At 41.0% G+C, this 27,070-nt stretch overlaps 4 protein-coding genes across 13 annotated transcripts; 2 read left to right on the top strand and 2 right to left on the bottom strand.

Moving 5' to 3' along the window:
• Positions 1 to 61: 61 nt before the first annotated feature.
• Positions 62 to 4,811, bottom strand: LOC135498070 (origin recognition complex subunit 2-like). 4 transcript variants are annotated; one of them, XM_064788226.1, is made up of 11 exons: positions 4,619 to 4,811; positions 4,126 to 4,404; positions 3,773 to 3,853; positions 3,482 to 3,625; positions 3,134 to 3,357; positions 2,668 to 2,873; positions 2,072 to 2,304; positions 1,712 to 1,852; positions 1,212 to 1,445; positions 811 to 929; positions 62 to 594 (listed from the first exon to the last, which is right to left on the bottom strand). In XM_064788226.1, exons 2-11 carry the CDS (start codon positions 4,361 to 4,363, stop codon positions 508 to 510), a joined length of 1,707 nt encoding a protein of 568 aa, XP_064644296.1. In that variant the 5' UTR covers positions 4,364 to 4,404; positions 4,619 to 4,811; the 3' UTR covers positions 62 to 507. The 4 variants fall into 4 exon arrangements, with proteins under 4 accessions (XP_064644296.1, XP_064644297.1, XP_064644295.1 ...); XM_064788227.1 differs by having other exon boundaries at positions 4,634 to 4,811; XM_064788225.1 differs by having other exon boundaries at positions 4,658 to 4,811.
• Positions 4,812 to 5,016: 205 nt separating this feature from the next.
• Positions 5,017 to 9,462, top strand: LOC135498005 (thiamin pyrophosphokinase 1-like). Of its 5 annotated transcripts, none has more exons than XM_064788113.1 (8): positions 5,017 to 5,028; positions 5,587 to 5,724; positions 5,850 to 5,927; positions 6,085 to 6,227; positions 6,396 to 6,491; positions 6,701 to 6,847; positions 7,025 to 7,136; positions 7,340 to 9,462. In XM_064788113.1, the coding sequence occupies exons 2-8, from the start codon at positions 5,592 to 5,594 to the stop codon at positions 7,456 to 7,458; spliced, it is 828 nt and encodes a 275-aa protein (XP_064644183.1). In that variant the 5' UTR covers positions 5,017 to 5,028; positions 5,587 to 5,591; the 3' UTR covers positions 7,459 to 9,462. The 5 variants fall into 5 exon arrangements, with proteins under 5 accessions (XP_064644183.1, XP_064644184.1, XP_064644187.1 ...); XM_064788114.1 differs by lacking the exon at positions 5,017 to 5,028 and adding an exon at positions 5,110 to 5,174; XM_064788117.1 differs by lacking the exon at positions 5,017 to 5,028 and adding an exon at positions 5,192 to 5,199.
• Positions 9,463 to 10,487: 1,025 nt separating this feature from the next.
• On the bottom strand, positions 10,488 to 14,917 carry LOC135498004 (glutamate-rich protein 2-like). 3 transcript variants are annotated; one of them, XM_064788112.1, is made up of 11 exons: positions 14,879 to 14,917; positions 14,099 to 14,295; positions 13,791 to 13,824; positions 13,456 to 13,582; positions 12,941 to 13,012; positions 12,502 to 12,581; positions 12,242 to 12,333; positions 12,014 to 12,071; positions 11,702 to 11,773; positions 11,330 to 11,459; positions 10,488 to 10,930 (listed from the first exon to the last, which is right to left on the bottom strand). In XM_064788112.1, the coding sequence occupies exons 2-11, from the start codon at positions 14,234 to 14,236 to the stop codon at positions 10,849 to 10,851; spliced, it is 885 nt and encodes a 294-aa protein (XP_064644182.1). In that variant the 5' UTR covers positions 14,237 to 14,295; positions 14,879 to 14,917; the 3' UTR covers positions 10,488 to 10,848. The 3 variants fall into 3 exon arrangements, with proteins under 3 accessions (XP_064644182.1, XP_064644181.1, XP_064644180.1); XM_064788111.1 differs by lacking the exon at positions 14,879 to 14,917 and adding an exon at positions 14,843 to 14,860 and having other exon boundaries at positions 13,785 to 13,824; XM_064788110.1 differs by having other exon boundaries at positions 10,489 to 10,930; positions 13,785 to 13,824.
• Positions 14,918 to 15,287: 370 nt separating this feature from the next.
• Positions 15,288 to 26,507, top strand: LOC135497871 (condensin-2 complex subunit G2-like). The gene is made up of 24 exons (XM_064787849.1): positions 15,288 to 15,399; positions 15,981 to 16,079; positions 16,422 to 16,571; positions 16,718 to 16,835; positions 17,142 to 17,299; positions 17,698 to 17,832; positions 18,079 to 18,243; positions 18,571 to 18,663; positions 18,943 to 19,035; positions 19,408 to 19,533; positions 19,677 to 19,856; positions 19,968 to 20,120; positions 20,514 to 20,736; positions 21,067 to 21,155; positions 21,380 to 21,642; positions 21,991 to 22,162; positions 22,407 to 22,574; positions 22,775 to 22,891; positions 23,152 to 23,419; positions 23,725 to 23,915; positions 24,117 to 24,260; positions 24,677 to 24,872; positions 25,014 to 25,113; positions 25,387 to 26,507. The coding sequence occupies exons 1-24, from the start codon at positions 15,337 to 15,339 to the stop codon at positions 25,451 to 25,453; spliced, it is 3,531 nt and encodes a 1,176-aa protein (XP_064643919.1). The 5' UTR covers positions 15,288 to 15,336; the 3' UTR covers positions 25,454 to 26,507.
• The last annotated feature ends 563 nt before the right edge of the window (positions 26,508 to 27,070 follow it).

Below are 27,070 nucleotides of genomic sequence, written 5' to 3'. Positions count from 1 at the left end.
ACGAGAACTCAATATGGTTTTTTGTGGGTTATTATTTCAATCAAACCTCACAGTGGCCCAGGCCACAAAAGATCCTGGCGAGTCTATTGTGGCCTGTAACTGGTATCGAGTTTGGATCATCACACTGGTAAGAACCAGGAAAACTAGGACAAGTATCAATCAGAACTATACAATAAAGAACACTTCATATACAAACTCATTAATTTATTGTAGCAAAATAAAGACCATGGTACACAAATACATAGTCCACGAGAGAAAAGTCCACAGAGACTGAGCAACACCACTTGATTTCATCCAAAAAGTTGCTCAAGTAGCACCAACTGTCATATAATCGAACATTCAGGCAAATCCAGTTATACACAATTAATTTTCATGTTCTCAACTTGCATTCTACTCTCCAGTATCCTGAAGTAACCAGTGATTTTCAATATACTCCCCCTCTCGTTATTGATCTCAGGATGACTCTCCAGGGGGGCATTCCATCTTAGGGAGGAGGCTGACGACAGACTAGTCTCCATCGTCCTGCTGATCCATAAACTCCTTCAGCGTGGTGGCCTCTAGTGGGATGTAGAAGTACTCCATACCATCTGGCCCCTGAAGGGGAAAGGTGTCAGATAGGTTACTCGAAATCTACTAACTAAAAATAAAGGTATTCGTCACCACCTCCTAAACTCCTCTTTGATCGATGGCAAGCGTAAAACAAGTTTGGCGGATTTGGACGTCCTACAATTTTGTGGAGTGAAGCTAAACTTGAGAGATCACATCTACAAAAAAATTACTTTCTAACTTCCTAAATTCAAATATATTTACCTTTCTAACTTTGATAAGTTTGTGATCTTTAAACTCTGTAAGATGTGCCCTCAATGTCAGATCACTGTTTACCAGGAATCCTTCTCGACATCGCTGGTACAGGTCTTGTTTCGACATGCCTTAAGAAAGAAAGAAAGTAAGGTAACAAAGGCAACAGTGAAGTCTCGGAGCCTTCTGGTTAACACTGCTGGCTACCAAGGAGTGGCTCCAGGGTCAATCCCAGGGGAAACCCAGGAGCAGAACGAATGCTGAATAAGTAGGCCTACAGCAACAAAAGCAAACACTAAATCAAGAAGCTAAGACACATGAATGAGACAGCTGGTCACTGTATCTACACTACTGCGAAGAGGACTTCTAAAAAGTAATATTTTTACTTGCTGAATGGTTTAATATCAACCTACCAATATAATTACTATTTCCCTGCTGTTCTAACTGATTATTAGCCAAAAGGTAGAACATCTGTTTGGAGTTTGGTGTCAGTGATCGCATCACATGGATCAAGGAGCTGAGAGCAAGGACACCTGACTGTTGGACTAACAAGGAGTTCTCATATGACGTCTCTTCAATGTAAGGGTCAAAGGTCGTGACATCATACCACAGCCAATGGAAACGACTGCATTTGGTTTGGTCCCAGACTTGAAGAAAAGAAATAAAAGATTTTAAATCTCTAAAACTTTACCTAGCATTGACGCACATTTTAAGACAAGAAATTTTGTTCGTATGAAAGAAATAACAGTCGCAGAGTAGGACAACTCTCAAGTTTCTTCTGCAAGCAGACCTGGGTCTGCCCTAAAATCATCCTCATAGCCTTTGGCACTGAAATTAACTAGCAGTGGGGCTGTCGCTCATTGATCATGTTAACTATCCTCCAGCCTCATCAAAGCAGACGAGGAGCGCATACTTAGAGGTGCGTTGATATGGTCTACCGATGCTATCACATGGACGTTGGGAACCTGAGCCAACATGCTGAGGATGGTTTGGACCTTTTCAGCTCTTAACATTGGGCCGTCAATGTTGTGAATGATGAGGAATAGGTCTTCATCTGAAGAAGGAAGAAATATATATATATTTGAAAATGAACAAAATACACACCACAATTTCACTTCAAAATTACAATGTATCTCTTAAATCCCTCCATCATATCTATCAGTGAAATATATTTTTCTGTTTTCCCAATTTAAAAAAAAATTAGCTAAAAATCTGAAGTACCCCGACTCCAGTAATTCACGAAGGGGAACAAAATCTGCAAATGTCTACCTACCATGTAATGTGTAATAATTTTTTATGAACTCCACTTGGTCTAGTGGGTTGGGGATCGTTCCCTCATGGCCTATGACATCCTCAATGATAGAGCCCAGCACCTGTTTGATTGTTATACTCGGGAAGTAGCCGTTGACGACGAGATGAGTGAATTCCGCCAACATCGTTGTCCGGAATGTGTCCATGAGGAACCTCTTGGAACCGAGGCCATGAAAGAGGAGATTGTGACCATCGCTGAGAAGAGAAAATACCTGTACAGTGGCACCTTCCTTAGCAGACACCTCTCTATTAAGGACATTAGTTTTGTTTCCATTCAATTTGACCACTCTCATCAGGACACCTCTCTATTAATGACAGCGCTTGTCAGTCCCGAGGTTGTCCTTAATAGAGAGGTTTTACTGTACATGTACATGACTTAGTCTGACCCACCTGGCGCCTGCTTACAGATTTCATTTGAGTGTCTTTCTCATTTCTATTTCATATGGGTTTCAAACATGAAAACTAGAAGTTACCTCAACTTCATCTGATTGCATATTATATGTTCTTTTATTACAAGCCAATTCTAAGATACGCGTAGATCAAACTTCCTTTGCTCACCATAGCTGAAACATCCAAGTGTTAAACAGTGCATGATACTCCTGATACAGTTCCTTCCGTTCCTCCACATATTTATTTGGCACCTTCTCCAAGGCGACGTCGAGAGCTTCTTGGTCCATTCTTGGTATCTCTAGTTTGGAAAGTGTGTGATCAGACGTCAAGGACTGTTGGGCATTGGCGATGAAATATGTGTTCAAAACCTCAGGCTGAAAAATAAACTAAAATAGATATACGTTCTTTTTTCAAACACAATAGCGAAAATCTGTTTCAACCAAGTCAAAAGTGGGTCATCTAGCTGTACATCGAGCTTGGAAGCTGGTGGACATTTGCACAGGTAACCCACTTTATACTGTCGCCATTTATTGCCAATTTTCTCCAAATCGTCAAACCATCTGCCCTGACACTTCACAACCAGTCAGCTACTTCCCTCCCCACTGGTCTTCTTTTAGACTAGCGCAACACTCACCATCTCCGCCATCGCCCTCTTTCGATTTGCCTTCGTGCCAAGACTTCCTGTCTTACAAGCCATCACCATTTCCCGCCCATTCTCCTTCCTGGTAATGACCTCATCTTCCGACCCACTGTGCGCCTCCTCCTCAGATGACGAACGGTCACTGCCTAAATTGTAGTCCTGGTCCACATCTGAATCATCACCAACGCTATCAGTATCTGTGTCATAATCAGAATTGCCTGAAAGAGGTAAAATTTCAAATTATTTGCAGAATTGCATGAAAACAATTCATCACCTGCATTAATTAATAGTAAAATCATATACAATGCGGCAACTTCCACATAAACAATTTGAAAAGTTCACCTTGAGAGGCTCGCTTGGCCATCCTGTTGGGTGTTCTCATTGCCTGTTTTCTCAATTCTTGCTGGCGTGTCGATTTCCTGGAAACTTTACATGCTCTCGTTGGAGTTTTAGCCTCAGCAACTTGGACTTGTGGTGCAATGGACACTGGAATGGAAATGAGGTGATACCGTGAGTAGCAACTAGATACGAGTAAGATGAGCATCTCTGTAGTCTATTATGTGTTAGTGGTACACCTCTCTATTTAGAACAGGGGTATCCTTATTAAAGAGGTTCTACATCAATGAAAAGTACCTCTCTTGGATGTCTTTTTCTTGGCAGATTTCGGTGTAACTGGTGGAGTTTTAGACTTGGCCGCTTCTGCTGCTACAGAGGCTGTAAGCATAACAAAATACATCAGTGAAAAAACTATTTCAAGATCTGAACCATTACATTATCAATCTTAGCTGATCAATACATCATTAATTACAAGACAAGCACATTGACAGGTGAATCAGCATCTGACATTGGTCATTTAACATACTGAAGAAATCATTTCCCTCAAAGTGAATCCTGGCAGAAACGGACAGTCAAGAAATATCTAAAGAATATGCCATTACCATGATCTTGACTTGGTGAGCTATCATCAGTCTACTCAGTACTCTTACCAACTTCAGCCATTCGTCCAGCAACATTTTTTCTGTGCGCATGAAATTTGAAAACATCTTTTCCTCCAACAGCAGCAGCACCATCAGCAGGCAGTAAAGTCTCTGGCACTAAATTTATGACTTCATCCTCCGAGATGGATTCCTCCTCTTCATTTTGGATTGTGTCCTGGTTACCTCCATCACGCATGTCGATCGCAAGACGGCGTAGCGCAAATGGGGAATGCAGTGTTTCGCTCATTCTGATGCTTCAGCCGAACACACCACCAGTTGTATCAAAATCTGAAAGAGAAATCAGTACAGCTTGAATGGCAGGGAGGACAATTTGGTATACACTACAACACGTGACATTCTGTCCTGAGAAGAAGTCCTTTCTTACTCTACTGCAAATACGCAACCAACATGGCTAACAAGTTTCCACATTTTCAGTAGGTGTAAAATCTATTTTGGCGACTCTTTTGAGACACCCTGTCAGGCCTGTGGCCAGAAGTCAGACCTCATCATACTGAACTTCCAGTGGTATTGTCTCCGTTACCTCCACCCATACGATTTACGCGCGTTGTCTGTAAAGCTTCGCAATATCAATACATTGATGTTCAAGATGGAAGACTTTGGCCTGGGAAATGAATGATGTATCTACTGAGAGAAAAGCTGAAGAAAGAAGAAAGCAAATCTCCCTCCTAAAGAAAAATCAGAAAGCGACACCTATTAGAAAGATATAAAACTATTTTATGAGATAATTTTTTCATTTTCAAAATTTTTATCAGAATGTTTCTATGCATAACATCATAATTTAATAGCATTGTAAAACAATTCATAAATGGGATTTTTAGTAGCGGTAATTTGCTGGAATATATAATTTATATGAAATAGTTAAAGAGTTTCATTCAAGATGGCAGCGCCCATGTATGCAAATTTTTTTCAAAATAAATCATACTTTTCCATGTTTTTATGTCAAAATACTTGAACTTAGCACTCCTGATATAGGTCATGGGGTAATCTAGAATGTGATAATTCACTGACATCAATTTCGTTTTGATTAGGATCATCTGGTCTGTATATTTGGGATAAGAAAATGTATGCCTACCTCCTGCTATATGACTAGTGTATATAGTTACTAGTATGTACTATGTAGGCCTACTCAACTAGGGCTGTAGATAATGTACAGTGTGCATACCATGCAGTAAGAGGTTTTAAAGAATTTTGAGTGGGGGAGTTCTTAAATCCTAGGGTGATTTCAGAAGGATAAATCATGGCAGGCAGCAGGGCCAGGCCCAGAGGTTTTTGAAAAACTGTCTGCTGACTGTGTGTGACTGTAGGTGTACACGTACCTCACAGGTGAATCTGCTTGACCGCTGCTGGCGCAGAGAGCGACCAGACATGCCAGCTAGTGGCCAAGTTTCGACTACTAAAGACTAAACTCTGCTTTGTGGACAACTTGAGAAATTTAATTTCTTCTTGCAGCAATAATGAGACAGTGCCCTGTAGGACGTAGACCGTTGGAGTTTTTGGTAGGATTTTCAACGACCATGGCGAACTCCTCAAATCGTCCCATTGCACGTCATGACTGGCATCCCCTTCACTGTCTGAGAGAGGATTATGGTAAGGCAATATTCAGTTTGACAGAAAAATATTATGTTCTATAGTATGCAGTGTTAGTATTAGTGCCTCTTTCATGAATATTGCGTTTTTTATGTGATGTTCATTAAATCTTTCTTTTTCTCCAGATGAGAAGATCGGGTTGATGATCTTGAATCAGCCACTGGAGCCTGTAACAGATCAGCTCAAGATTTTGTGGAGGAATGGTAAAGCTCAATTAATATTCCGGGTGCATGTGCATGTGTCAGAAATATCATGGAAGTATTTGCTGAGTCAGGCAACCACGCCACAAGTTGACAGCAGAAACCAGAAATACTTGGTAGATTACTTGTGGGTTTCAACAGTTATGTCTTCTTATTCCAGCTGCCATTCGGGGTGTGACAGACGGGGGCATAAACGAGCTATATTCTGCCACTTGGAATGAAATCGATGAGTATTTACCCGACTTCATCAGCGGCGATTTTGATTCAGCAAACCCAAAACTTCTTGAGTTGTACAGAGAAAAGGTAGGAATGCTGTTGTCCAAGTCATCAATGACTCTGTTCAATCAAAAAGCAAATTTGCCCGTTTCCACATATGACAATATTCAAACAGGTGATAGAGTGTTCATATGTGCTGCCATTTGTGTCACGATTCATGTGATAGACGACTTTTCTCATTTAATTGATTTTCAGGGTTGCCAAGTGACCAAAACTCCATGTCAAGATCAAACAGACTTCACCAAGGGGCTGAAAATGATGTTAGAGAAAATTAAAGAGAAAAATTTAAAGGTATGTTGGTCTGAACTTTATATAAAAAGTATTTCACCCTACTGTTTTGTTGTGGTAGATAAGTAAGTTAGATTCTCAACAACTCACATGTTAATTGAGACACTGAGCCCAGTTGCTCAATCAGAAAAGGGCTGGCTTTCCCCTATTTTACAGGACATTTTCAATTTGGCACAGTGTTGGTTTATGTTGAATGTTCTCATTTTCTATAGGTCTCGTGTATTGTGGCCCTAGGAGGTATCGGAGGACGATTTGATCACACAATGGCTAATACCAACACAATGTTCGAGGCCAAACAACTGACTGACTTGCCCATTTATCTACATTCCATGGAATCTTTGTCTTGTACATTATGGAAGGTATGAATTTGACTAACCCTTGCCTTTTGCTGCCAGCGACTTTCAAAGTTAATGTGTCTCTTGATAACCGTGCTTGTATAGTTGATACTGATAACAATGACTCAATTTCAACACAGGTTCTTAATTTCACTCTTTTTGCTTAAGCGAAATTTGAAACGTCTCATATCTTTATTACAGGGTCTAAATGTGATTCATCATCAATCTGGATTCCATGGTTCCTGGTGTGGCCTCTTACCTATTGGTTGCTCTGAAGCCCTAGTAACGACCACTGGACTGAAATATAATCTAGGTATGTTGGTGCTTGCCTGATGTGGAGAGAGTGGTGGTTTTTCTAGTGCTGCCAGGACTGGCCCAAGATTGTCGATTCAGATAAGGGATAGAGGTAAACATCTTCTTGGGAAGATATGAACATATTTTGCGGGAGGAAGTGGGGTTTTATGAAAATGTGGGGTTAATGTCAAAGCGGTACAAAACCTTTCCGTTCTTTTTCAGAAAAGGGAAGATTAAAGTTCAAGGAGCTTGTCTCAACTTCGAATCAATGCTTAGCAGAAGCGAAACATATTACTGTGGAGACGGATGAAGAAATTGTGTGGACAATGGCCATTAGATAACATGGACTTCAATGCACTAGGTTGAATCCTTGAGGGATCATACTTTTAGTATGTATGCACGATAGGGGAAAGGGGAGTCCACAAATTGGGCCCATTTTGTGTTGTGTATATAGTCTGTGTCTGCTCATGGAGGGGTGTTGACACAAGAAAAAGTTTTAAAACATGGTTTTTCAGGTTGCTGTGCCCCTTCATCTGGTCCTTTAACAAACATTCTTGACCAATTGATTATTACCCATATCGGCTGAAAAATGGTTTCTCTGTGCATGAAACTGACGAAAATTTTAGCTGATGCATACACAGTGCTTCATAGCTCTTGCAGATACAGTGCCATGTGCATACACTTCGAATAAAAATTTTCTACTCCAGTGACAATCTCCATGTGTGCGTACACAGAGGGAGTGTACTGCTAAGTATATAAGGGGGGTGGTCCCGAAAAATGGAAATTTGTGCGTACATACTTAAAGTATGACCCCTAAATGCAATATGAGAGATTTGGAAGATAGAATGGATGCGGTAAACTGTGCTGGTTATACGTCTAGCAGGCCCAAGTGGCTTTAAAGGGGGACTATAGGGAAGAACTAGGGGTCTAATTGGTGGTCTCCAGGTGACTGATTTGTATTGTTGCATTTGGAAGCCTTTACTTTGAAAAAACATGAGAAGAGCTTAGAAGAGAGGCCCGTAACCATTTTACACAATTTTGGTTGAATAAAACCTGATTGTTTGCCAGTTTAAATACAGAAGAGCAAACCAGCATGATTTTGTGTATGAAAATCGAAGTAATTGTAATGTTTTTTCCAATAAATTCAGGACAACATTTTGTAAAAAAGGCACAAATTTACATAAAGAATTCTGCTTCTAAGCTCTTCATTGCATCAAATGACACTTATGCAACTGAGACCTAAGGAACAAAGCCACAGACTGGATAAGGTTCCACATTTGTTACACGATGACTTACATGTACATCATGTAAGTTATTTCAAAAATTTCATTGGAATTAGACTCTCATGGTCAGTTTTATTGTTTTGGCCAGTATATATTAGGCTGTGAGAACCACAAAGACAACATTTCCCCATAAAAAACCTGAGTATATCTATAGTATTGAATGTAAATGTATAGGACCTTGTTGTACATGTAGCTGTTCCTTCAGATCACAGTGTTGTACTTATTACATGTATGTTATATTGTAGTTAGGATAATATCCTAACTACAAATAAATGTATGATTGATGTACATCCTATTATACAAAGTTAGCTCTGTTGGCCCAACAGGTAGGCTGAGTTCAAATTAAAAGTTGGTTATCGTTCTCTTAAAAGCAAACTTATCCCACTGCCACTGGCTGTTTGAGAATTCAAAAGACAAATTTGGGGTGTATGAGAGCCTGGTCTGGCAGAACAGAGACTGTTTTCTAGGCGCTTTATCCATAATAAGGGTGGTTGACCAAGTGTTTCAATCACAACAATGAGTTCTTAAAGCATTATCAGACTATCCTTCAAAATAATCTAGAGATACAGAGGGTGGCCTTTATTGTACAGCAGGGAAAGTTTGGCACCTGAACTCTTAACAGGCACTTGCCTAGAAATTGTTTCATCAGGAGAGTCTCAGTTATTTTAGCTGAACCAAGGAGGACAGAGCTGGATTTGTAGTAACGTTAGAGTAGGGTGTGTGTGTGTTATAATGCCGATAATTTTTTTGTGTGAATGAGAAATGATTGGTGTAGACGTGTAGTGGGGTTATGAAAATGTCTCGATACTACGGCATGAGAGAGAGCAAACTATTGGAAAATCTTGTCAAAAGATTGCCTAATGCTGTTCACATTATTACTCAGAAAGAAGTGATAAAAGTTGGCTTCTGGTATCAAGGTCAGTGAGAATAGCCTTGCAAAAGAGAAGTTTTAGTCTGAGAAAATGATAAATGTTAGAGCAGAGAAAGTGTATACTTCTAAATGTTTAGCTTACTGGGTATACTATATATATTGTGAATGAAACATGTCAGTCATATAATGAACTCCTGGTTAGTTTTCCTTCATTTTGTTCCAAGATGTTATCGTGATAAAACAATGTTTGACAATGGGTGATATGAATAAAGACTAGCAAATGCTTTTATCTAAAACTCCATGTACATTTACACTAGGCCTTTCTGTACAAAATTGAAGTAAAAGCATTTGCTAGTCTTTATTCATATCACCCATTGTCACGACCGGGTGGTCTTCAGCAGGAGACAAGAGCCTGTAGGTGAACGGTCTGGAGTCTGCTGAGCAATAATGCTGTTCCTCTGATGTGATAACAGGATTCGGCAGTTATCTGGACATGAGGGGCTGTCAGAGTTGCGCAGTGGAAACATTGGTGCCTGTCGCCTCCGAGGTCCCGGTTTCAATGACCAGTCCCGTTCTCTTGACGATTGCAGTCGTCTGCTCAATTTGTCCTGGCCTGGTCCTTGATGCAGGTTCTGGATGTGCATAACTCTCTCTAGATAACAAGAACTCCTCCCCCAGGACTGCTAGTTCTGGGCATTGTAAGGATGTGGTTGACATCATTAGCACAGTCATGCAGGGGCAGGTCACTCTCTCCAAACCTGTGGTGCATCAGAGGCAGAATATGAGGACCTGCTCTCTATGGTGAGATCTCGGTAGTTGTTATTATAAATTATCCAGGGTGGTCGTTCCTCCTATTTAATGCCCGCAGTTACACATTAACGACACCACAGACGCAGCTCTTTATGTGATCCTCCAAGGTTTACCCTTGGAGTGGTCACCATCTTCCAAGTGAAGTAAGGACAACCTTGGGACTGACAAATTTTGTCTTTAGTAGCTCAGGGTGTCCCACATGTACAGAGGTCATATTGTGTGGAATGGCAAATTTGGGACCAAAATCTATGTCCTTAATGAAGAGGATGTCGCGCTATCACAGGTGTCTGCAAAGGGAGGTTCCACTTGAGCCTCAATCAAGCTTGGAGAGACATCATTATCCAAAGATATGATTGTGATAAGCTGGAGATGCAAGAATAAGAGGGTTTTTTTCGGTAAAACAATAGTTTAATTTATTGACAAAACAAAAATGGAAGATCATAAACGTACATCTAACTGAGAGTAAGACCATCACAAATGTGTAAATAAATATTTGTACCGGGTACAGTTTTTAATTTACAATGATTCAACGGAATCTGGATAGAATATTGTCAGATAAGCAGATCGATGCTTTGGGAATGTACATATTATATACAAGTAAGGGGCCTGTCATTTAGTATGTACACACAACTTTCTTACTTTTTACATACTAAATGAATGGCCCCCAATCGCACGAGTGGTGTGACCTATCAAAAGTGGACGGAATATAACTGTAAACTGGTGCTCCATTATACAATTTTTTCTTCTCATGATGGACAGAGTCTTTACTATGATGGATGTATATTGAATACAACTGTTGTGGCTTGTTCACTGGTTTCTTTGTCGTCGTCCTCATCAGAATCTTCAGAACTGCAACGACAATGCAAGATGTAAGACTTGGTGTATAATACCTTGTATTATGCGTTGACAGGAACAGAAACGACGATCTAAGTAACTTTATAAACTTTGTTAAGAAAAACACTGTTTTTACATGAGACGTGACCTACATACGGTCTCACTCCACAGTTGCAACTTAAAACCCGCATCCGTGGTCTCACTGTAGGGTTTTCCCCAGATTGCCTGGTGGTACAGTCTCACTCCACAGTTGAGACGCCATGGATACCATACACTTGGCTATGTCAGTTGCTTTTGACCGGCTCTTTCATTTCAAAACATGCAAAGAAGACAGCCAGTTCGTGAGTAACTTAAAGGAGCAGGAGTACCCTGACATATTCCACTCTATTATACTGCATTGAGTATTTTACTCACCTATCATCATCACTTTCACTGTTGTCATCATCACTATCATCATCTGAGCCGCCTTCGTCATCCTCGTCATCATCCTCGTCCCCAGATTCACCAGACTCCTCTTCCCCACCCTCAGCTTCAGCTTCTGCGTCTGAAATCCAACAAACAATATTATTTTCAACTTTTCAAGAAGAGGCAATGATGGTCTGGTGATTGCTTTGTGCTTTTACAAATGAAGTATAAAGACTAAGGTTCCTTGTGCTTGGTACCTAAGTCAGGAGCCATGAAAAAAATACCCCTGCCATCTCAAGAAGACACATAGGTAGCCGAGGTGAAAGATGGAATTTGCGGCGTGCAATTTCAAGAATACAAAATACATGCAAGCCTACTTACCTAGCTGCATCTTCTCTTCAATCACAGGCAAGAACTCTTTCGCTTCCGCATTTTCGGGTTCATAGATGAGAACTGCAAGAGAACTAGTTCTAGAGACAAGAGCGAGTCAAGAAAATAAAATGAGTTCAGTGCAATATCACCAAACAGACCACTGCCAGGAGGATGCCTATCACATATCAATGAATCACTGATTTTAATTGAATTCAATGAAAATTAATTAGAGTAGAGTGGTAGATCATCTCATGAGAGCAGACCATTTGTAAGGTCCAAGTGAATCCTGTAGAAACTGAACAACTCGTCAAAAATACTCACTCATTTTACATAACTTGAGAGCATTGGCATAGTCCTGTTGCATCATACATGCAACAAACTGAAAGGAAACAACAGAACAGGTTTTTAAGGCAAGTCTTCAGAGATCAGCCAGTGTGTCACTGTTAAGACGGACAAATCAGTAACGCTTTGATATGACAAGGATATCAAATAACAGGTACCATGAAGCCACTCACACGTTTCGGCTGTTACAACCAACATTTTGCTCACCTCCATCATGAGTTCATTTGGTGCTTTGACCTCTTCTTCTTCTTCACTAGAACTCTCATCTTCTTCATCTTCACCATCTGAACCTTCTTGAGCTGAAATCCAAAGATTTTATTAAAGTTTAGAGAGCAGGACATTGCTCAGAAAGAGGCAGTGTACTTTGTAACGAGACAGCCTGCTTTACAAGAGACATACAAAATGGAAGCCAGGTTACAGCCATAAAAAGTAAAAGGAACAGTGTAAGAAGACGAATATGTACTCACCAATATCTCCATTCATGGCAAGCTTTTCATGATTCATTGACAAGTTGTTCATATTCTCACTCAAACTACTGCCATCACCACTGAAAAAAAAGGAAGTTAACTTTTAAAACAACCGAAAACTAGCAGGAAACTAGGAGCTGCAGTTCGAATAACCAGAGCTTTCGTAATCATTGACATTGGTCCTTAAAACCAAATGGCTGGAGAGAACCAGTCACAATCTTTTAGTACAAAAGGCACCCACCTAGAATCAGTACTAAGTGATACATAAAGCCTTACAATTACAAAAAGCATGACACATTTCAGAATATCTGAGGGCTCAGGGTAATTCAGTTCAGCCAATATCAGTCATGGGCACTGACAATCATGACAATGGGCACAAAGCATAAGAACCTGTGACATCCTCAAGGTGGTAAAAGCCCTTTCCTTGAAACACACTCACCTATTTAAATGCAACTTCTTCTCCTCCAATTCTTCATGTTCTCTCCAATTCAATGCACCGAAACTGTCTTCACTAAAAAGAAGGGTTCACTTCTATGAATCATTATACCAACCATAGAAATGATTTTTAATTTGTACAGTTACTTACTACCACTGAAGATAAGGACTATTTTGTAAATAGCTGACATTGGATGAATGGTACCCTGACTGAAAAAACGGTGGTGTGGTTCCAATAATCAGAGCTTTTGAAATCATTGACATCGGCCTCAAAATCGATTGGGCAGAGCCAGTCAGAAATTTATAATTACAGTCAGAAGTTCATGGAGACCCTATTAGGTCAATAGTACCCTACGAAAATTATACAGATAGAGAATATGCCAGATTTAGGTTCAAAACTGATGGGAACAACTCAGTGAAATCCTTTGGCAACAGACATCGTCATCAGCTCTAAATTGGAAACGAGTTTTGGACACGTCCAAAATCAAATTTTTGACTCCTCATATCAAAGTAACCCACCTGTCTTCCTTCCTCCTGACAGTTGGCAGTGCTACTTGTTTGGACGGTGTATAACTTCTGCGGCCGGATGCTGATGAACCCCTCCCATCAGAGGCTGCACTACTGGGCCGCGAGTCAACAAACGAGCCTGAAGCAAAAAGGAAATGATAAATGTATCTGGGTATCCTAAACAGTATAAGACTTGTGACTTTGTGTACCATAATCAATCCTTTCTGGCTGCTGCCTATAGCCTCACTTTAAAAAATCAAATCTGAGGCACAGTAAAATGACTCTAAAATTCTTTTACAATTGATCAAATTGGTATGTTGTCCAGAGATTGTTGTACTTACCCTCACCTTGGAGTACTTCGAAACCGCCACTTGAACTTTGCTGAAGGACAAAATGAAAAGACTTCCAGAATAAATTGATGTGAATATTGTGTCATGAATTATACACAACAAAAAGCCCCCACCCCAAAATCTATACCTTGTACCTTTGCAAGACAATTTCATTTGTACTACTTGAGTACAATTTGGCCTGAATACAGAGTCAAATTGAATCAAAATAACTTCTTGGGAAAGTTTTTCTCGTAGCAGAGGTGCCAGAAGTCAACTCTCAAGGAAGTTGTGAATTGGATCAAAACATAGATAACTGGCCATCTTACTCTTGATAATGGTCGTCCAACTATCTTGGTCCCAGATGAGCTTTGTCTTGGCGAGGCATTAACAGTTCCTTGGCCCTGACCCAGAACCACCAGGTCACCATCGGGTTGTCTCGATTTCTTGCTTATTCCCGTTGCCATGGCTTCAAGTCAATTTAGCAGAGAAAGAGCCTTTCTTTTCTCTGCCACCTTTGCCAAATCTGCAGGAAAAAGACATAGGCCCTACTTGAAGATATCTGTTTGGAGACTGGACGGGGCCTGCACCATCGCTAGCCTTAAAATACGCCCAGCTGTAAATAAGCAACGCTTACTAGCATAATTCACAGAAGACATACCGGTAGTTTTACAATTGAATTTGGCTAAATCACAGGGCTGGGCCAGGCCTCTGACTCTCTAATGATTGATGGGGGGCGGACGGGGGGGGGGGGGGGGGGGTGATACAGCAGTGGCTGGCACCGGACATTTGTCTTGACTCTTGCTTGGTGCTGCTACAGCTTAAAGTGCTGTGGTACAGCCTAGAAGCAGTGTCATAACTGGCGAAATCGACAAAGGTTTGTGAGGGACTTAGTTTCGTCCAATAATAGATCTGTTTACACACAAGTCAAATGGCACTGCACTGTGCAGGTACACGTCAACGGGTCATTGTCGGACGTCAGTTCGCCAAGAAAAGGAATTGAAGGATTCATTGAACTCATCAACACATCATTAGTTTTCAGTGAAGTTCAACTGTATTCCTAGGTTAATCACTTTGGTATGCAGAGAGTAAGATTACAATTAACTCACATTAAAGTTTGAGTTCCGGGGAGGTAGAGTTGTGAGTTTAGGGGCGCACCTAGCTTAGAGCGAGCAATTAGTACACTAAGATTTCAGTGATTGCCGTACCTCCATGGTTGCAAGTATTTGGCATTTTAGAGTCATAAGATAGGAATCGGCGGCGCTGAGTACATGGGCAGCATCTAAAACCATATACCACATACCACATACCCACATAACGACATGCCAATTTTTTCCAGGTGGTGCAATCCAATGACGGTTGAAGCTTTTTCTTCACAACTTGAAATATCGACAAATTTCACCTGGCCTCCTCACCGGCTAGTGAGACCAAAGGGCCGCAGTATTGGTTCTAGTTCTTTAATTTGCCGCTAGGATTCCGTGAGACGGACCGAAGACCGGGAGATTGGCGCCCGTTTCGAAGAAGCAGAATAAACGGTCTGCTAAATTCGCCTTTTTATGCCTCAATTATGGATGTTTCCATCTTAAACGAGAGTCATAACGACAGAACTGACCGAAAAAAATATATCAAAGTAAATGGGCCTACCCAGAATCTATGCAAATTAAAATCAAATCCCGAATCGGGGTCGAAAGGGTGGCCCGCCAAATATTAAATTAAAATGGACCATGCTTGCCATAGGCCTATGCCATAGCCTAGGCCTGGGCATTAGGCCTGGGAGTCTGCTTACTGCCACCACCTTGATTTGAGTTGATATTGAGCGACCCAAGCACTAGTACCAGTCGAGTGGATAGAAAATCTTTCTCATGTTTCTAGTCTGAAGAATAGTGTGACCAAAATATAGGCTATAGTCATCACTAACTCATTCATAGGCCTAGTGTACTGTTGGCGAAGCTTTTGTGGGGTCTGACTGAAATCAGGGGGTACCTATACAGATATCTATGCCCGCGTGTGTACTGCACTCCCGTCCGAAAAAACACCCCCATCACGCATTTTTTGTACAAGGATGCTCTCCACATGTAATGGAAAGTGACCCCCTGGGGTAGCGACGGGTCTTGAGAATGAGAATGGGCCGGCCGGAACCCGAGTTCTCCTTCCTGATGGACACTGATCGCGATATCTTAGTCTCAGTTTTGATCTTTTGCTATTCCGCAGAAACTCCAAGCACAGAAGACTGCTGATGTTAGAGAGGCGTTTGTGAAAGCTGCAAAAGATGGAGAGGTTGAGCTCTTCTGTGACTTCATGGAGAAAAATGTGAGTTGTTCCCATGTATGGTGTGTCATTTGACATTTGTTTGACAATAGAAGAATTCGAAGAAGATGAATCGGTGCCAAAACAAATCAAATGCGCACACTCGGAACACGTAAGAAGGCCTATGCTGACTTCGGACAATGCCTAGAGACACGGTGATCTTCGTTCAATGTGAAACACATGACTGGTCAGACTTGGTGCCAAAACAAACTTCTTTAAATTCGTCTGTTATATCATGAATGATGTGATAAGCAAAATTTTACAGACGTATTATTTCTTGTCAATTGTGATGATAATAATCCTATATTTGTTTTGAAATTTGATTGGTTTCTCTCTTCACTTCAGGCCTGCAAGGCTGATCTGTTTGACGTCACCAGCCTCGTTGACATACTTGATTTTCGCCAACTGGATGATCTGTGGAAAGGGTTGAATGCGATGTGTATGAACACGCTCCTGAGCTTTGAAGATGGCCAAGAAGCAGATGTGATGGATGTGGTTAGTTTTTGTGAATATTCTGTCAATGTGAATTACTTTTGCTTTCTCTGGTCAATTGGGACAAAATGGCTAATTTCCCATCAATTTGAAGGCTAAATCATGTCTTCGTTCATTATTTCATTCAAATTATCCTTGACTCTTTTCAGGCTGCGAAAATGCGGAGTACAACCCTCCAAGGCATTGTAACCGTTGCCTTGGCAACTATCGCCAAAGACACCCAAACTGTTCCAAAAGATCTTTATGAAACAGCACTTGTTCTGAATGGTATGTTAGAAGTCAAATCATCAAAATTTTCTGCCAGGTTAATTTGAATTGCCTGCTTTCTTGTTTCCCAGGCTCCTTAACACGAAAGGCAGTCTTACATGTTTGGGAGTGTTGCAGTCCATACGCAAACTAAACCGGTAACCCATCGTTCAAAACATAATTGGTTACTTTGTAACAGTGTGGAGTCAGCAGAGATATCTGGGGACTGCGCTATATGAAGCTGTGTTCCATTTTATGCCTACACTTAGAACCAGCCAGCAAAAGAGTGGTTAAGAAGTCCGTTGACAAAGTCTTATTTTCTAACAGGCATACTGTCAACCCTTCCTGAGATCTACAAGAAGGTCAAGGACGGTATCTCAAAGCTGTGCGAGACGTGGTGTACGAGTAACATGGAGGGCCGTGAACATCTCATATCACAGACGATGATTTACTTGATTGAGGAAAGCCTCGAACCGAAGCCACAGGTGAGCAGTCGATATCTATTTTCTCTTTCAATAATGTTAAGGCCCCAGATCCTCCCCACGGGAATCATCTTAGGTGTCTCTGCCAGTTTCAATGCTTGGCATGAAGTCGATCTGGGATTCCACAAAAGTTCAAAAATCAAGAAGTTAAGATTTCAAAATTTTTGTTTTTTGTTCCCAAATACCTAAAAATATGCTGTCAACCTGCATATGTTGCACTTCTCACTAACAACAGTCTTATTCTCACTGCTGTAAGCTCCTTTTATTTTCTTGGCTCTAAATCTTAGCAAAAATGGGCTTTTTAGATTTCACTACCATTAAATGCTGTGTGTTTTCTGGTGATTATATCATCAAATCAGTCATTCAGGTGCTTCTCATACAAACATTGTCCCTTTTTTCAGGCTCGGCTTTTGAAAAGATTGTGGACTATGCGGGATGGTCTTGTCAACCTTAACCTTGAAGACGAAAGCTCTGCCCACCTGAGGGAATTATTACTTCAGTGCGTCATCCAAGTTCCTCACATAAAAAATGACGATGTAAGTTTCAACTACATGTAGTCACACATTTTTAGTTGGGGTTTGAATTTGTGAATGTCTGTAGATGGGTCGGTATAGGGAACTGCTGTGGACCAGTGGCTAGGGCTCATGACTGGTAGTCTCAAGGTCCCTGATTTTATCCCCATTGTTGGTCTCTTTGTCTATAGTTACCTTACTCCACCCATTCGTATAAATGGGCACCAGTACTTAAAGATATTATTTGACTTCTATGGTTATCTTTTCAAGGGGCGGAAGTTTTTGATCTTTCTTTTTGGACTGAATATCAATTTCATCGAGACTCTCCACAAAGCGATCAAGCAACAGATTCCAGTTTGTCCCAAGTCCATCTTGGATTGGTACGCTGAGATCTACTTCAAGGCGTGGAAAGCATCCACTGGATTGTTCAGAGAGGTAAGCGCATGCCTGTTCCCGAGGACATCACAGAATCCTATATTAAAATCTACAAAGATAAAGCAATTTTCCGACTCCACGAAGCAATTTGGCAACTGATCCTAGTATGTGTCCATCATGGATTTGTAATTAAGTCTACTTCAAGGCGCGGAAAGTTAACAGTGTTTCATCATGCTAAGAGTTGTCAGTCATAAGTGTTTTTGCCCTTCACAGCATGTAATTACACCTGCTCCATAGGATCCGATCTGATAAGATTTAATTAGTCACTTGACATCTTGACCAAGAAGCTTTCGGTCATCATCAATAACAAATGTGTGTCCTTTTCAGAAAATCGAAATCCAGTGTATCCAAGATTTGATGTATCATGCCGTGCACGCCTCAAGGAGCTCACCAAAGCCGATGTCCTCCACTCTGAGGAAGGTAAACTATCGACATGTTCTCTTGCCGTACTTCTACATGTACGTGCCGAGTTGTACTTTTTTTGTGCAATTTACACTTTGTCTTACAACTACAAACCATAGCCATATGTTTATCATTTTAGACAAGTTGTTTTGCAAGTAATTTACTGTATGCAAATATCACTAGTTGGGATTGCACCTACACTCTGTTCATCGACTTACCAAGAGCAAATTTACAAAGGTCAAACTGGAAATGGAAAACAGCCCTAATGCAATGGTTGTTTTTTATTGTTTATTTCAGTTTCTTACCTATTTCCACAATCAGAAACATCAGCGAGGTGTCGATGGTATGTTACTCAGGCTTTATGAACCGTTCATATGGAGATCAGTCAAGGTAAATAAAACATGTTCAGTGCATTATAGGAATTCATACTCAAAGGGTTCAGGAGCGCAGTTGACAGGAAACCCAATCTATATTACAGAGGTCTGACATTACTCCTAGTTGTCCTCTGCTGACAATCCTGGAGAATGTCCCTGAATCTTGGACTTTTTAATAGCCCAAGGCATCGTGACCAGTCAGCGCATGTTTTGTGTTGTCGTCAACAGGGGTTGCTGTTTCTAAAAAAACAAATACCCGTAGCAACTGCAGTGCCCCTGTGGAAGAGGTTGACTGGAAACTAGGATCTATTCACCAAAGAGAATTGAAAAATTCACTTGTCCTACTTCACCATGGATCATATTTGACCAACAAACTCTTTCCTTCCAGGTTGCCAATAGTAATGTGAGGGCAAATGCAGTGGCGTTGCTGATTGATGCATTCCCGCTGAACAGAGAGGGTGCCACCAATGTGGAGACTGACAATCTCGTTCAGAAGCAGTTGGACATATTTCAGGTAACTCTTGACAAAATATATACCCACTAGAAAAATGCAAAATAACTGTTAATACAGCCTCAAAATTCTATTCTTCTGTACACTAAAATCTTCTTCTGTAATTTGTCCTAATCTTTCATCATATTTTGTCTGTCTTATTCCAGTCGTTGATGTATGATCCTTGCCCAACAGTGCGGGTGACGGCAATCCTAGGTGTCTGCCGGATCTGTAAGGATTACTGGGAGCTGATCCCGCCAAACAACATTATTGGCTTCATGCAGAATATCATCAACGATTTAGCCTGGGATTGTTCTACTGCTGACGTCAGGGTCAGCGTTCTCAGAGTAAGTTGTATCAATACATTTTTTCTTCATATTTATTAGAATACGTGACATTAAGAAGTCGACTTCAGCGACTGAGAATTACCAAGTATTGTTTACTTTCTCTTATTTCAGGGTTTGACCCACTTAGTTGGCCAACATCTTTGCCACCCCATGTTAAACACCCTTTTGCCAAGGTTACAGAATATGATCCATGATAACTCTGAGAAGGTCCGCGTTGCCATGGTAGACCTACTCCTGAAGATTAAAGGCATGCGCTTGATTAAGGTAGGGGGTCCTTTCAGAATCTTTTTCACAGTTGAACTAAGTTTTGCTCTGGGTTTGTGGATGAGAATGGTATTGGCTGATGCACTTGCCCTGTTCCATAACCTCTTCAGTTACAATGCTTGTCGCGCAAAGACTTGAGAAGACAGGGTGTTGGTAAAAAAACCCACTCTGGTTTCATAGTGAGACGATTGGTGTTGGCATTTCTTTTGTGTTTGGGTCCTTGGCCATCAAGAGTTTACCACCACCGGAGTACACTGATATACCAAATATAAAATCGTCTGTGTTTATGTCTGTCATAAATGAATGAATGAATGAATGAGTGAATTCAAATTGCACCCTTGTGGAAGGCCGGCATATTGTATTCATACCGACCCTCGTCTTCTCAAATTGCAGGTCTGGCATGTCGTCTCAATGGACCACCTCCTCGTTCGACTGACCATGGATTCTGCGCCTGTTGTCCGACGTATTGCCAACCTCATCCACAGTAGCTTTATGCCTGCGGATAAATCACCTGAGGTTCTGTTGAGTCGATGCGTCGCACTGTTGCAAGCCAACCCTGCTGCTGCCAGGAAGTTTTACCGATATGTGCCCGCACGGATGTCTCTTACTGATATTGGTTAGTTTACTTTAAAACTCTTTGCTGGTGCTTTCTCTTACAGATTGAAGCTGACACAAACAATTCACGTGACATAAGTAAAAGGTTGTGTCAAACAAAAGTCATTTTAGGATGGAGAGCATGAACTAAAGATGTGGATAATCCAGATTCGTATTGTTGATGTTGAATGACACCGATTTGAATTTTTCGAGGAGGAGTTATTCCTGGGTTTTTACCGTCCTTTGACAAAATTTAACTGAAAGTTTGAGTCACTCTGCCAACATGTGTGATTTGGTACCGTGCCAGAAACGGCTGTGATATTCAAAATACTATTACTGTTAAAAATTTCAGGCAAATTCATGCTACTGACATGCAACTTCATTCTGAACTGCATCATGAGAGAAGACCCCGAGATGAAGGATCGTGATGAATCACAAATGGTTAGTTATGTGGAATGCAAGTGGATGAATTACATCCAAAACCCTCTGCTGGCACCTCTGTTTTGGTCTGCCATTTGCATATTCTGGAGCCTGGGAGATCTTGATTAGACAACAGAGGACGGCCAGCTCGGCAATAATTTGAATTTTCATCATCGGGTAATAAAAATTCACTACACTTAAGAATCATTAAGAATCCGCTTCACAGAAACTTTTATTTTTTGCAGCCAGAAGAAGAGGAGGACTCCATGGACATCACCGTCCACAATGTTGACATCATGGCAGGTTTCATGGAAACGTTGGCCATCCTCTGGACAGGCATCAGCCACTTGCTTGAGACACCAGAAGCGGCACAGATCAAACGAGCCCTGGAGAAGAAATTTGTCATGGCACTTCCGAGATTTTTCAAAGTATTTCAGGATCCGAGGATTTGCTCGGCGATGGTTTTGCTGGCCGGGCACCTCCCTGCAAATAATCTACCCATGTTCAGGTGCGTATTAAAAAACATTAGACTATTATGCTTTTGAGCCCTTGAACCCTGATGTTTCGTTTTGGTTAGTTCCGAAAAAAATAGTGAACAAGCATTTCATGTAAGAGATATTGACCACGTCTCGCTACCTGGGCCACAAAAGGCACTATTTTTTTGCTTATTGGGTAGAGGCACCTTGAAATATTGTTGCTCTCCGATGAAAAATGGGCATGCGCACCCTTTAAACCCACCACTGTCTAGTGCTCACATGAATGCCGATCCCTCAATTGTTGGTACCAATTTTGTGCTCATAGTATCATGATAACCAGTCGACTATTGTCTTTACAATCCAATTTGATCGAATTTCAGTAAAAGTTGTCTGTCCAAATTGCGTAATATGCATCCTGACCAAACCCCTGAGGAGTACGGCCCCATGCTGGAGTCGATGTGCAGCTGGGGGAAAGTTGATGATGTTCTGGAATTGGTTGCTGAATGGTTTAGTAGGGGACTTGAAATGGCTACGGAAGAGGTTGGAAAGAAAGTAAGAATGAATTATTTGTTTATTTTGTTGTATTTCTTTATTGAAATGCTTGGCTAAACGCCTATCTCTACCCCAGTGTGTTAACATAAAAATTCAGGGAGTATGAATACATTTATATCCAAAAATCAATCACAGTGCTAATGCTGTCCTATCAAAGATAATGTCAATATGTTTTTTTTCTTCAAATTTGATACTAATTTTTGAATGAATTATTCATAGAGAATGTGTATATCTCAACTTTTAGGGTGCCAAGGAGCGTAAAGTGTGTTTCCAAGACCCAGTAGATCCCAAGCCCGTGCTTGGGCTGCATTACATGAGCTACCTGGTTAGGGGTTATGCGTGTCGGGAAGTGGTACTGAAAGATTCATTGCCAAGACTCAGGGAGATCACAGCTCAGCTAAAGACTGTTATGGTAGGTCATGAATTATAAGAATTGTTACAAATGAAAAATTATGATGCAAAATACGGCATAAGGAAACCTGACTATGCCATAAAATGGTAGAATACAACTCCGCTAATGTGACAGGGGGCCTATGAAAGGGAGCAATCAGTAATCGACTTCATGGTCAACATTTATGATTTGAACTATATCTGATAATTTCTTCACTGCAGGCCTGTATTAGGAAACGCTTTGAGACCAACAACCAGCTGAGCAAGCACTGTAGCGACGAGTTTCTCGTCGAGGCCTTTGAGATGTACTGCAAACTGGAAGTCTTGCTGCACGATCCGGTAAGATATTATTTTTTTAAATGCTGTGGTGATCTGTTGGTGACATGCATTATATCTAAGATTTATAAAATTTTTTTGCTCTTGCTGTTTAACCACGAAGTAAATGCAATACTGAATAATGAGTTTGCAGAGCTGCAGGAATACATGTAAGCAGACGAGATGTGTGCTACTGCAAAATATGAATTGGTTTTGAGGTAGCACGATATTATGAAACATTATTTTTTGCTCGTGTTCTCTATATTCTGTGTTATCTGTTTCAGGAGGACAACACGCACAGTGCAGTCGCATCATTTGAGCAACTCCTGCCCTGGGCAGACATAGAACTTCTTTCCGCCTTGGGCAACACTGCAGCCCAAGCGGGCGAGAAGCGGGCTCTCTCTGATGCCGACGCCTCAGCTCTCAAGGAGCTGGCGGAAAAACTGGTCGACGTCTTGCTGACTGTGGCTGGGAATATGTTTCTGGTTGGAGTCGGAGATGAAGAATTCTCGTCACTGATTGCAGACTTTGCGAACCTGGTCCTGGACACAGGTTTGTGCATTTCTTGCTGTACTTCCCTGAACACATGACACTTGTTCATGTACAAAGTGTATCAATGCCATTCGTGTACAACTTCATCCTGAGGAAATCAGGGGTTGCTGTTTGCTTCTGTAGTCCTGCACAGAAACTGCTGAGACATTTCCCCTTCCTGGCTGAAGTACAGGACAAGCTTCCCATTGGGGCATTGTCAGCTTCTGGCCTATAGATTCATTATCAAAATAAAGGCATAACATATTGTGAGATGTTCCCATTTTATTCCATGGCATTGATTTTAAAAACTTTTTTTGAAATTTTAGACTCGCTTCCAACATTGATTCTCCCCTGTGTAAAGCTTCTCTACCAAATGACAGAGTACACCTACTCACTGAAGACAGATGAAACAGATGAAGGCATCGGGACCAACACCGACGTCATACCTGGTATGTTGAGTCGGGTCGTCCAGGCACTCGCTAAAATCATCAGAAATCATCTTGAGCTATCAACAAAAGTAAGTACATTGATTTTTGTCCGATATGCCTCCTTGAAAGGTTGTTGTTTGTCTTTTGGCTAAACAAAACTATGGATAAGATATGATTGCCTGGGCTGACCCGTCTCCTGATATCGCTAATGACTAGAATTAAATGAGAGAACGTGTAGAAATAACACAGATCCTTGGTGACAATGACATTATTTATCAATTTTATTTCAGATTTTTCACGATGTTAAACCAGCTTTTGGTGAAGCTGTACGCGCGTACTACAGTCATCCTAACAGTTTAAAGATAGTGTCCAACGACGTCATGGCAACCATCATGGCCGCCGTTGTCTCCGAGGTCACAAGAACTGTTGCAGAGGTAAGTATGTCAGTAAGTTTGTTAGTGTTTAGTGTTGAGCAAGAATTTTGTGCAAGCAAAACTTTTCTAACTTTTATCTGGAGAGCCACTTTGATACCACGCATGCGTTTTCATAACAATCACTGTTTTTTCGGCAAATTGACCTAGATTCTTGCTGTGCATGAGATAGGCAGCTGCAATGCATTTGCTGCCAAGAGTGATTTCAGGAGTGATTTCAAGAGTGATTTTACAGTAATCTGACTCGCGACTTGAGAGTCCTGATGGGGTAAATCAGGGGTTGGCAGGTATGATCATGATCAAGTTGGCCAATATAGGAAATTCTGGAAGTGTGGAATATGACCCGGTCATAGGATTCCATTATCAATCTTCTTATGTTGATGACAGAAGTTTAATTTTGATTGTTGTTCCGTTTGCAGGAAGGTGAAGTCCTTTCGTGTAAAAAGGTCCAAGAGTTGCCGCCGCTCTCAAACCTTCTGATGGACGTAGTCGTGAAACAGAATAAGCTGTGTAGTTTGTTCCTGGAAGAGCTCCACCAGTGCACCAAAGCTGGGGTCTTGCAGGATATACAGGGATATACCGCCGTTCTTCACATACTCGACATTATAATGAAAGGTAAGACGGGGTCATCGAGTTGTGTGTGTATGTGGGAAGCGGTTTGGGAACAATCCACACATTTAGGGCCGCAAAAAACATGTGTTAACCTATATCCTCATTGATATCAGACTACAAACCCAAAACTCATTTTTATTCCAGCTAAACCGACCTCATCTGCTCTAAAGGACTGCGTCATGACTGTCCAGTTGAAGTTTGAGGAATTAGAGGAACCAGATATGGCCGAGGATTCCGTCAAAATGTATGTATAGGCCATTTGCTGATTACGTCACTAGGTCACTTGATCCACCTTATTGGAAGCCAGTAAACTGGCCATAATACTCCACACTAAAATATATATACCTTGTTTGATAGCAGCATGCTATGAGGTTTACAAATTTTCATGCATAATCACTGCACTCCAGCATTGTGTATAACGGAATCTCTATTTTCCTGAGCCTCCAAAAATGCAAATGGCGAACCCCTTTAACTATCAATTCGATGACTTATTTCTAGTACCTTGTTTTTATTTCAGTGAACTTTACAAAGAGACAAAGAACTTATTGCATAATAACATGAACACTCTTGGGGTGGTAATGTGAGGATGCTACAGTGCTGCAGGTATCCTACTTTAGACACGTGCAACATGAGACAATCTACATTTAGTTTAGATTCAACGGCTGTATGAACTAATGTATGGTGGACTACAAACATTTGCTAGTGCTAGTGTACGTTCTGGTGTCACCTTGAAAGACTGTTTGTCCATTATACTAGTACATGGTTTGAACACAGCTGAGCGCCGTGCCCTTGGGCCTCTTGTTATCCTGGGGGCTCTACAGCTGTCTATAGTGGAACAATTGGTGTCTCAGCAAAAAATGAAATGTAGAATTACAATTCAGATGCCTTACTGGTCTGAGCGAAAGAAAATTATCACAGTGAAGGTCATCCTGGACAGCTGCTTGACATACCTTTTGTTGTAAAACATGAGATCATCATCATCATCATCATCATTCCCGGCATCGTAACCCTATTATATTTTTGCCGGAAAGTCTTTGTCCACCAAAAATAGACTGATGTGTAGCAACATGCAAAATATGGAATAAAATCATTGTGATGGTGCCTACCATAGATAATGGTGGGAAGTGTGGTAGTATGCACTAAACAGCCCGAATATGTAACAGAAAATGACCTCGCCAGCTTCTGTATGGTTGTAAAGTGTGACAACCGAGGACTGTCCGGATGTGTGGTGTGTATGAGCCTATTGAAAGAGTCCCTTATTCAAGGATTCTCAACGAAGGTATGATATTACTTCTCGTATTGGGAGGGGTGGCAATTTGCAATATCTAGTTGTCAGCCCCTCCCATCCTGCATGAAAAAACCCACATATTTCTGTTCTTTTCTTGATTTTGAAAGCTTATATTTATTATGCAAGGTAAAGTGGGGAAAAGCTAGCCCTTCTATTGTGTTCTATTCCTAACTTTCAAGTTGTCAATACAGAAACAATAGCAGGGACAAGCTTTGTCCTATTGATTCTGTTGTTTTATTGAGCTTGTGTCAAATCCTATTTTGACAAAGATATGCAATGTATTCGTACTCTTAAAGTACATTTTGTATATTGAGTAAATGCTGAGATCATGATAAAAAGCTTTGTTAATTTATGTTGCTTGTTGCTTTTTGCTTTTTATTTTTGGCATGTAAATAACCAATTTAGTTGTTGATTTTGCGGCTTTGGATCTAACAGTCAATCGGGCAACCTGCCAAGTGGAGCTGGTCATCCTTCTTTACCAGTAGTCCTCCAATGTAATTTTTAAAGGGAAAAATATCTGGTTTCCCTATCACTACTCAGAAACCGAGTGGTCTCGGGCAACAGGATCACTGCTAAAATCTAATCTTTCAATTTTGCAAGGTAACAGCAAAGATACTGGCCTAGGCCATACCTTACAAACACACAGTCACTATCACTATCACTGTGCAACATTCAGAGAATACAACTACATTCACCACATTCAATCATCCAGCTGACCTGAAGGTTGTCTTCATTTGAGTGTGGCCACATCCAGAGAATACAGCCACAATCATCACATTCATCCAGCTTACCTTGGGGATGACTTCATTCAGGTGTATAGTCTGCTCGTCAAATCCAGATGTTGCAAACCTTTTCAAATTGTCTTACCCAAGATCTTTATGTTTGAGTTCACAAGAATGGAAAATTGGCCCAC

The sequence above is a fragment of the Lineus longissimus genome, chromosome 13 (genome assembly GCF_910592395.1).
Source record: "Lineus longissimus chromosome 13, tnLinLong1.2, whole genome shotgun sequence".
In the NCBI taxonomy this organism is placed as follows: Eukaryota; Metazoa; Nemertea; class Pilidiophora; order Heteronemertea; family Lineidae; genus Lineus; species Lineus longissimus.
This window is presented reverse-complemented; position numbering and strand designations above follow the sequence as displayed.

Excerpts from the sequence above, each read along its gene's own strand:
- LOC135498070 (XM_064788226.1), bottom strand. The coding sequence starts at position 4,363 with ATGAGCGAAACACTGCATTCCCCATTTGCGCTACGCCGTCTTGCGATC. Across the intron at positions 3,854-4,125 it reads TGGACGAATGGCTGAAGTTG|CCTCTGTAGCAGCAGAAGCG; the intron begins GTAAGAGTACTG and ends TTATGCTTACAG. Across the intron at positions 2,305-2,667 it reads ACTTGGATGTTTCAGCTATG|CGATGGTCACAATCTCCTCT; the intron begins GTGAGCAAAGGA and ends TTCTCTTCTCAG.
- LOC135498005 (XM_064788113.1), top strand. The coding sequence starts at position 5,592 with ATGAGACAGTGCCCTGTAGGACGTAGACCGTTGGAGTTTTTGGTAGGA. Across the intron at positions 5,928-6,084 it reads CAAGATTTTGTGGAGGAATG|CTGCCATTCGGGGTGTGACA; the intron begins GTAAAGCTCAAT and ends TTCTTATTCCAG. Across the intron at positions 6,848-7,024 it reads TGTCTTGTACATTATGGAAG|GGTCTAAATGTGATTCATCA; the intron begins GTATGAATTTGA and ends TCTTTATTACAG.
- LOC135498004 (XM_064788110.1), bottom strand. The coding sequence starts at position 14,236 with ATGGCAACGGGAATAAGCAAGAAATCGAGACAACCCGATGGTGACCTG. Across the intron at positions 13,825-14,098 it reads TTGGACGACCATTATCAAGA|CAAAGTTCAAGTGGCGGTTT; the intron begins GTAAGATGGCCA and ends TTTGTCCTTCAG. Across the intron at positions 11,460-11,701 it reads TGAAGAGAAGATGCAGCTAG|ACGCAGAAGCTGAAGCTGAG; the intron begins GTAAGTAGGCTT and ends GTTGGATTTCAG.
- LOC135497871 (XM_064787849.1), top strand. The coding sequence starts at position 15,337 with ATGGATGTTTCCATCTTAAACGAGAGTCATAACGACAGAACTGACCGA. Across the intron at positions 15,400-15,980 it reads ACCGAAAAAAATATATCAAA|AAACTCCAAGCACAGAAGAC; the intron begins GTAAATGGGCCT and ends GCTATTCCGCAG. Across the intron at positions 23,420-23,724 it reads GAACCTGGTCCTGGACACAG|ACTCGCTTCCAACATTGATT; the intron begins GTTTGTGCATTT and ends TTGAAATTTTAG.